We start from the raw sequence: 10,145 nt of genomic DNA on the forward strand, positions 1-10,145 counted from the left end.
GCTTGAGCTCCCTGGCCTCTGAAGACCACCTCCCTACTTTACTTCAACATCAAAGCATGGCAGGTAAGACACCAGGATGAGACCCTGAAAGTAAGGCAGACACTAAAGTTTAATACAGCCTTTGGTGCCTGTCCTACAACATAGCACAACTGACTACATGTTAAAATCCAATCATTAAAGAGAGAAACTGAGTGGCTTGAAGACAAAGGTAGTAAAGCTCAGACAGCGAAAATAGTGTAGGTTGAGGTATGATGTCCAATTTAACATTTCAAAAGGAGATCAGGATCTGATTTAGCAGACTAACTTTGATTTGCAGTAGATTTTTATGTTAATCGTTATTTTATCACATCTTGAAATATGCATAATGAATGTAAAATAACTACATAATAAAACTCTTTTTGTAAGTCACAGTTCTTCAAACATCTTGAAGATTTTCTTATCTAAGGTTTCAGATCTGTTCATTAGAATCACGATGGGTATATTCTCTTTCAATATGTAGATTTGCATCTTATAAAACCACAATTTGTAGCTTGAAATGGTCCTCAGATCTTAAAGAATTTGATTATGTAGAATAATTTTAGAATCTTTACATTTTTAAATGGTAATCTCTACTAAACAGAGTCTATCTTTTTATCTTTGTTTTTATAGTGCCCAACAATAATGGAGCTCTTATTCTATTTAGTACCTTTTATGCTACTATATGCCTTAAGTTATGTTTCTGTCTGAGAAATTATTTTAAATCAGTTTCGAAGCATTTCCTATTTATGCTACTCTTGCATAAACACAGTTTTCTTTACTTAAGGAATTTAATTTAAGGTCAAATTTGAATACCTTAGTGTATATAGCACCCTGCCATCGTTCCAGATCCTGAGCATCCTATTGGGAGTTGTTATCCAATGAGCATCAGCCTTCTTGGAGTTTCGGAAAAATGTATCTGGTATCCATATCTTTCCCACCATGTTGCTATTCAACCGAAGCACTTTTATAGTACTGTTGAATTTCAGACGTCTGTCATACCAGGTTTGGGCAAAAAATATATCGATTGTATACTCCTGTTGTATCAACCAGAAATATTGATGAAACATAGTCAAAAGTAGCATTCCACAGATCATATCCGAGCTTCACTTGAAAAAAACTTTGTCTTAAATTTGCTCCAAGCACTTTTTCAGATAAAGCTAAGAAGACCTGATATGAGCACCAATAAAATAATGGATGTGATCAATTTGGGGATTGATTCTTTTTTTCCCTCATTAGTAATGAACTTCAAATTGACCCGAATCAGAATTGAATTGAAGACTTTATCTTTTTAAAGTCATGGTGCTTAACTTCATACCAAATAAATTTCAGTTGGGAGGCAGTAGGGAGGCAGGGGGGTGATGTTTGATCAGTCTGGGGAACAGTCGATCCCAGTGCCCTCACAGAAGTAGGCAAGCAGTTCTGTAGTCTCCTCTTCCTGCCTTTCCCTGCACCCATGTTCTTTATGAAGATCATACCTTGGCAATGAACATGAGTGTTCTTCTTGTCTGCTTGCTGAATACAACACCCACAGGACATACAACTGCTTCTATCCCACACTGCCTAGACTGGAATGTACTTATAATTTGAGCTATATTCTCCAAATACTTTAAGGTTTTCTCTGAGTATTGGGAAAGAAATCTCCTCTTAAGGAAATATTAATAAGATAGATGATAGGTTCATCGGATCACAAAAAAGTACGGTTGGGAGGCTTCCTACAAGGTCCAGCCCCCTGCTCAAGGCATCATCATCCCTGAGTAAATCCTTTAAGTCGGGTTGTTTGCCTTCCTTGAAACATCCTAGGAATCATCCCTAAATATTGGTTATTTGACTTGAAATGATTTAAATGGATCCAGGTAAATTTCTAATAATTTAGATAGAAAGTCAATCCAGGTTTCCCAAATTGCAAGTTGATGACATTTAAGCTTTCCAAATTCATCTCTGTGTCTGAGTTTCATTCTCCTGCAGAACTTGGTCATTCTTTATATACATGTAGTATATTTTCATAGGAAAATAAGACTGGAAAGGACATCACAAAGACATCTAGTCCAGCTCTCTGTTCAGTCATCCATGACTAAACCCTCCCAGCCAAATGTCTGTCTAACCTGCTTTTGAAAGTTTCCAAGCATGGCGATTCTATTTCTCTAGGTAACTTGTTTCAATGCTTGACCATGATCGTAGTCAAAACATTACTCCTAATTTCCAACCTAAGTTTCCTCTGCTGAAGATGGAGGCCATTGCTCCTAGTCCTGTCCCCTACAGCCTCAGATAAAAACCTATCTTTGGGTGCAGACAGAAGTGCAGCTTCCAAGTGTAACTCAGAACAATTTTTGTAAAGAATTCTGAGTTACAGCATTACCTCGGACCAAACAGAAGTTCACTGTTGGTTCTGGGGGGAGGGGAATCTAGCTGCCAGCTGGGAGCCTGCAGCCAGGTTCCCACAGTAATGGCCAGGCTCTCTGCCAGTGCTGGATGTTTTCAGAATTGGAGGGGGAAAAGGAAGCAGAGGGAACTCATGCTTGGGGCTCCCCAGATGTTGCTGAGGGATAGTGTGGGTGAATTGGAGCCCCCCCCCCCACCTTGGGGGGACTGCAATATACCTGTCCTGCCCTCTGTGGGGGGTGAGGAGGCTGAAAAAAACCCTGATTGAACTCCCTCTGCTCCCTTTTTTTCCCTCCCATTCTGAAAACAGCAACAGGTTGGGAGCTTGGCAGACACAAGTCACAAAAGAGAATACATTTTGAATCATCTTTATCTGATACCTCATGTAATAAGGGTCAGATTTTCACCCAATTGGCCATTTTTGAAGCTGTTTGCAGTTATGCACTTGTGTTTGGTAGTAGCTCTAAACTGTTTTCTGTGGCCAGGCAAAAATTGTCACTTCTGTCTGCCTGCACCCTTACCCTCTCTTTAATCACTTTTCAGGTATTTGAAGCCAATCCTGCCTCAATTTACTCTTCTCCAGACTAAATGTCACTAATTCGTCTTGCCTCCCAGATCCCTAAACTGTTTTTGTTGCTCTGTGCTGGACTTTTTCCAAACTGTCCACATTCTTCTGGAAGTATGGGACACAAAACTGAATACGGTACTCCAGGCAAGGCCTCACCAGTGCTGAGCAGAGGGGAAGTGATTTGCAAGTGATGCTCTTGTTAATACAACCAAGTATTTTATTAGCCTTTTTTTTTTTTTCCAGCAAGAGCACACTGTTAGCATATATTCAAACTATGCTTCACTGTAACCCCCAGTACTGCAATTCAATTCTCTGCAGTACTGCAGCCCACTCAGTCATTCCTTAGTCTGTATTTGTGCCTCCATCCCAACTGTAGGACTTTGCACTTGTCCTTTTTGAATCTCACATGATTGATAGCAGATGATTTCTCCAGCATAGTCAGGTCATTCTGGACCATTAATGAGATCATCAACTAAACATTTAGACATTGATGACTACTTTTTGAGTATGAGGATGTAACCAGTTATGTATACACCATCCAGTACTTTCATCTTGCCTGTATTTCCTTACCTTGTTAATAAGAATGTTGTGAGGAACAGCACCAAAAAACTTGCTAAAGACAAGGTATATCACTGTTCTCCCTCCAGCCACAGAGACTCTCAACGTATCATATAAGGAAATCAGTTTAGTCAGGCATGACTTTTCTTGGTAAATCTATGCTGGCTGCTCCTAGTCACCTTTTTCTCCTCTTGGCATTTTCGCAGCAAATTCCTTGAGGACCTGTTCCATGATTTTTCTGGGTATAGAGGTCAAGCTTACTAGTCTGTAGCTCCCTAGATCCTCCTTATTCCCTTTCTTAAGGATAAGCATTGTATTTTCCATTTTCCATTCATGAGGGACCTCACCTGACCTCCATGAGTTCTCAAAAAGGATAACCAGTGACTCAAACTACCCCCAGATAATTATTTCAGTATCTTAGGGTGTACCCTGTCCAGCCCTGATGACTAGAAAGCATCTAGCTTCTCTAAGTAGTCCCTAGCCTGTTCTGGAATTACTCTAGGCTGTTTGTCTTCTTCCCTATCTTAGCTGACAACTGCATTCATCAACTGGCTGCTGCCCCTACTTGTGAAAAATGAAGCAAAAATGGCATTAAATACTTTGGCCTTCTCAGAATCATCCATAACTAGATTGTCTTCCACATTATCCTGTACTCCTTTTCCCCTCAGACTTGCCTTCCAGGAAATCCTACCCACCAGTTCCCTGAGTTTGTCAAAGTCTGCTTTTCTGAAGAACAGTGTCCTTGTTCTGCTGCTTTCCTTTGTTCCTCCCATTAGGATATTGAATGCTATCATTTCATGCTTATTGTCATTCAAGTTACCTTCCACCTTCACATCCTCAACCAATTCTTCCCTGTTTGTGCACAGTAAGTCAAGAACAGCTTCTCCCCTTAGTTGGCCTCTCTACCATCTGTATCAAAAACTTATCCCCAGTACACTCCAAGAATTTGCTTGCCTGCTTGTGCACTGCTGTTTTCCTTCCAGCAGATACCCCAACAATTAAAGTCCCACATAAGAACCAAGTCCAGGACTTGAAATCTTCCATTACTTGTTTGAAGAAAGCCTTGTCCACCTATCATCCACCCACAGTGACACCCAACAGTGCTCTTCCCTCTGACCTTTACCCAGAGGCTATCTACAGGCCTATCTTCTACTTTTGCACCCGCAGACATGTGTAAATTGCCTTTATAATACTTCTTCAATTCTGACACAAATTGTACAATATCTATTTTACACAGGCTCTTGTTTGTGAGATATGAAGATTATCAAAATACTGATACCCGCCCCCCCGAATGTTTAGCATGTTCTAATCTTAGTCTTTCAAGCCTTCCATGATGGACATAATGTTGAAAACCTGTGCTGTAAAGTTATCAACATTATTCTTAATGTAAAGCTAAGATCCATTTCCACCTTCCCACACAGCCATGACCTACCCACTCCTCAATAGCAATGATATAAAAAATTATTAAAATAAGTGGTGTATACTGCAATGCCAAAATATTAAAATTGATACAGTTTTGCACATATAAAGGTTTATTACATGCATCAAATGAAACATGCTGAACAAATAATGTAACAAAATTTACCTACCATATTGATAGCATTCACTGGACCAATGCTGTTTACATACATGTCAGTGTGAATTACTGTTGGCTTCACTGGAAGGAAAGTAAAAGAATCAGTAATACAAATAAAAGTCAACATCCAACATGCATAAGGCAATTGTGTCTAGAGTATCTCATGGGTATTTGTGAGTAGGTGCATATATACATGCTATTAACGTGGAGCAATAAACTCCAGCACATATCGCACCAGAGTTTATTGCTCCCAGGCACCACAATTACACATGCACCTGGGATGGCAGCATGTTGAGCAGGGTCAGAAGAGCCCTGGCTGCTAGAGAGCCTGGGCGGGTCAGCCTGCCAGCCCGGAGCTGCTCTGACTTAGCTCAACATGCTGTGGAGGGGCTGGCTGGGGCACGAGTGTTTCAGTGTGGGGCGAACTGGCAGGCAGCCCCACACACTGAAGCACTCTCATAGCCCAGCCAGCCCAGTCAGTGCCTACATGAGCACTGCTGTGTACTAAAGAACACTACCACAGGCTAGTACTTGTATTTACAAGTACAAATCTAGGGTAGAGTTAACTAGTTTCCTGCAACCAAACAGATGTGTAGACACTGAGACTTTATTGAGGAGCTAATTATGCAGCTCTACACTAAACATCTTGTGTAGATGCGCCCTGTCTGTGGTATATATGATAGTCCACACACTAATTGGGGTGTAAACATATGTAATTAATAACTCTCAAAGCCAGTGGCCTCACTATAGTATAAGTCAGGTCAGCATGAGATTGTGCATGCATATTTGTATGGAGTGTCTGAAGCAATGGTTGCAAAAACATAATTTATCTGTGAGCACTATTTGAGAAAATACATTTTTCAAATTCTTTTTATGACATATTGCATTGCTTATTCATATTATAAGACCAAAGGCACGTAACTGGCATAGCCTGAAGTTATGGCTGAAGATAAACAGTAGGGGTGTGCAAAACAGGCCATATTCAATTCAGATTTGAATTTGGCTCGAATCGAGAACAGTGACTTGATTCATTGATTCAGATCACTGTCCCCGATTCGATTCAACCTAATCCAAATCTGAAGATTTGATGCTGATTTGGAGAATCAGCGATTCGGCCATAGATACAGCTTTAAATGTTTTTTCTATATACTTTGAGGTACTGGGCACAGCTCGTGAATGCTGCGATGGTGGGGCAGATGGAGCGTCCCACAGGAGCGTGGGGTCGGGGGGCCTGTAAGCTCAACAGCAAACCTGGAAGTGGACCAGAAGTACTTCTGGTCCACTTCTGGGTCTACCAGGGAGCATGCTGTGGGGAGTCCCATGCTTCCCCAGCTCAGCAGGCAGGCACGGGTGCCCCCCCCCCCAGACCCAGGAGGCACCAGTCACTGAGCTGGGGGGACACAGGGGGCCCCCACATGCTCCCTGGTGGACCCGGAAGTGGACTGGAAGTGCTTCTGGTCCACTTCTGGGTCTGCTGCTGAGCACACTGGGGAGCCCCTTGTGCTTCTGTCGGATGCTTCATTTGCCCCAGCAGCTCAGCATTCGTGAGTCACCTGGTACCTTGAGGTATGTAGAAAAAAACATTTAAAGTTGTGTCTATGTCCAAATCGCTGAATCTTTCTGAATCTCTCTGAATCGATTCAGATGGTTCCAATTCTATTTGGAGAGATTAAAGGGTCTCCTGATTCAATTCAGATTCAGAGATTCAGCCACTGAATCGGGCTGAATCTCCGCCGAATCGAATCAGGGACCGAAGCGTCGCACAGCCCTAATAAACAACAACTTCTTGGGCACATCTACACAAGATGTTTACTGTGCAGTTGGCTAATTAGCTGCACAGTTAGCATCACACATCTACATGTGCATCCCAATTAGGCTGGATTAGATTAATTAACTCTACAGCAAAATAGTACTTGTAAATACAAGTACTATCCTACTGCGGAGCAAAAAACTCTGCAGCAGCACATGTAAATGCTGCTCCAGCTGGCCTGGCAGCTAGCCCCACAATGAAGCACCTTCATGCCCCAGTCAGTCCCTCTACAGTACATTGAGCCAGGGGGAGAAGCCCCAAGCTGGCAGGCTGACCCCCGGGTCCCCTGCCAGCCAGGGCTGCTCTGACCTTGCTCAATGTGCTGCACTCCAGGTGCATACACAGATGCAATGCCCAGAAGCAATAAACTCCAGAGCACTAAAATCCAGAGTTTATTCATGCACCTTAATTGCATGTGTAGACGTGCCCCTTGACACCAAAATGGCAACAGTATTTGAAGCTTATAAAACAGGCATGAAAAACAATTATATTCCCTCATGCTGACCACATTACTCATAGGTACCCCTGCCTAAAACTGAACCAATCTTTCCAGATGTCTTTTTATGGATTATTCATTCTTTTTAATTCCTTAACTCTTGGATTGGAACAAGAAGCCAAATAGCATTTCTGTTCATGTGTACCATAGGAAAATCCTCTCCTAACTTTATGATCCATATGTATATACTATCACTGAGTGTTAATTACATAGGCCTTCATGATAATTTTCATTGAAATTGAAAATTGTCCTAGTTGATTTTAAACCTCTCTACTGACTTGTTTGAACTAGCCAACTACATAGACCTCTCTCCTCTCTGCTTCCCTTTGCTCTTTGTTCATTCTCTTTACTCCTTTCTGTAATGTCATTATATTCTCTCCCACAGCTTTAGGATATGGAAAATAAGTTATACACTGCTCTACTTCTTCAGGTACTCCTCTGCTTTTCAAAGCTTATCTGAAACTAATATGAGTAAGAGCCCAGCTAATGAAAATGATTTTAGAGCCACTGACTTCCACATCATGAGGATCTGGCCTATATATAAGTTCTCCTATATTTATACTTACTTTCCTCTCCCTCTGGTTCTAGTATTTATAACACTATAATTATATTATATATCCATATAAATAAATGCTAACATTTCCAAAACTAAATATTCAAAAGTTAAGTGCTAATTTCATATGTGGGCATTTAAATATGAAAGTAAGTCAATGTTGTTGAGTTCCTGCTGCTTTCACAAATAGAATTTGTAAATATTCCTCACTTCTACAAATGAGGACAGTTAAATGTATATGTCTTGCTGTGGATCTAATGACCTACCATATATGTCCATGTTTTAAAACTTTAGCCATAAGCACAGAGTCCTTGCTCAGATAGGACTCTGAACAAAATTAAGATTTACTGGCCGTATCTACTGGAGACTCTGACTGCGCAGTTGTTTATGCACAGTCATTTAGTATTTGCATACACAAGTACTAAATGACCACACAGTAGTCGACATTACTGCACAGTAGCATCCCCGAACAGCTTCCTGGTGATACTGACTGAGCAGGAGCTCATAACTACTGCTCGGTAGCATTGCATCATGTTTTGTGCCACACAATGCTACTGCACAGTAATAAGAAGCTGCTGTGCAGTCAGAGTCTTGTGTAGACATGGCCACTGTGTTTTATTTTGTTTGCATCTTATCTGGGGGATTCAACTTCCAAAATAATAGCAAATAAGAATTATCTTTTTGCCCCACTTCCCCCCAAATTCAGGCAAAAGTAGGTTAAAAAATTTACACACCTCCTATATCAGGCCGCAGCTTGTTGTCATATCCCTCAAGCAAACCATTTAAAATAAGAGTGACGTCACTCTCATGGACTTTGGGAGTCAAAACCCAAGTTTTATTAGTTGTATAATCTTCATAATCATCATCTCCCTTTTGGATAGAACTGTTAGGAAAAAATATTGGAGAAAAGATCCATATGAAACGTCTGTATGTTGTAGTTACATTCATACATTGCCCCTTTAGGGAGATGCACTGAATTAATAATCTTTTAACAGTACTGCAATATTGTACAAACCCATTTGGGTATTATATCTAGAATGTAACATATTGGGGTTGTAGAGAGGCAGCAGCAAGGCGCCAGACTTCCATGCGTAGACCCTGAGATGGTGCAGAGTCACTTGGAAGAATTAGATGCCTTTAAGTCGGCAGTCCCAGATGAGCTCCATCCGAGGGTGCTGAAGGCACTGGCAGACATCATAGCAGAGCCACTGGCGGGAATATTTGAACACTCGTGGCGCACGGGCCAAGTCCCGGAGGACTGGAAAAGGGCCAATGTGGTCCCCATTTTCAAGAAGGGGAGGAAGGAGGACCCGGGCAACTATAGGCCAGTCAGTCTCACCTCCATCCTCGGCAAAATCTTTGAAAAAATTGTCAAGGCTCACATTTGCGAGAGCCCGGCAGGACAAATTATGCTGAGGGGAAACCAGCACGGGTTCGTAGCAGGTAGATCGTGCCTGACTAATCTAGTCTCTTTTTATGACCAGGTTACAAAACACCTGGATACAGGAGGAGGGGTGGATGTCGTGTACTTAGACTTCAGGAAGGCCTTCGATACGGTATCCCACCCCATACTGGTGAACAAGTTAAGAGGCTGTGACTTGGATGACTACACAGTCCGGTGGGTGGCGAATTGGCTAGAGGGTCACACCCAGAGGGTCGTGGTGGATGGGTCGGTTTCGACCTGGAAGGGTGTGGGCAGTGGGGTCCCGCAGGGCTCGGTCCTTGGACCGATACTCTTTAATGTCTTCATCAGCGACTTGGACGAGGGAGTGAAGTGTACTCTGTCCAAGTTTGCAGATGACACAAAGCTATGGGGAGAAGTGGACACGCCGGAGGGCAGGGAACAGCTACAAGCAGACCTGGACAGGTTGGACAAGTGGGCAGAAAACAACAGAATGCAATTCAACAAGGAGAAATGCAAAGTGCTGCACCTAGGGAGGAAAAATGTCCAGCACACCTACAGCCTAGGGAATGACCTGCTGGGTGGCACGGAAGTGGAAAGGGACCTCGGAGTCCTAGTGGACTCCAAGATGAACATGAGTCGGCAGTGTGACGAAGCCATCAAAAAAGCCAATGGCACTTTATCGTGCATCAGCAGATGCATGACGAATAGGTCCAAGGAGGTGATACTTCCCCTCTATCGGGAGCTGGTCAGACCGCAGTTGGAGTACTGTGTGCAATTCTGGG

General features: G+C 42.4%; 1 protein-coding gene across 1 annotated transcript in view; it reads right to left on the reverse strand.

The window, feature by feature from the left end:
• Positions 1-10,145, reverse strand: part of GABRG2 (gamma-aminobutyric acid type A receptor gamma2 subunit) — a 127,573-nt gene that overhangs the window by 74,399 nt on the left and 43,029 nt on the right. The window contains exons 2-4 of the mRNA XM_006033876.1: positions 8,693-8,841; positions 5,113-5,180; positions 832-1,052 (exon numbers count right to left, since the gene is read on the reverse strand). Of these exons, the coding sequence (XP_006033938.1) occupies positions 832-1,052; positions 5,113-5,180; positions 8,693-8,841 (438 nt within the window). The remainder of the gene's footprint in view (positions 1-831; positions 1,053-5,112; positions 5,181-8,692; positions 8,842-10,145) is intronic.

Source organism: Alligator sinensis, unplaced genomic scaffold, assembly GCF_000455745.1.
Source record: "Alligator sinensis unplaced genomic scaffold, ASM45574v1 scaffold530_1, whole genome shotgun sequence".
Taxonomy (NCBI): Eukaryota; Metazoa; Chordata; order Crocodylia; family Alligatoridae; genus Alligator; species Alligator sinensis.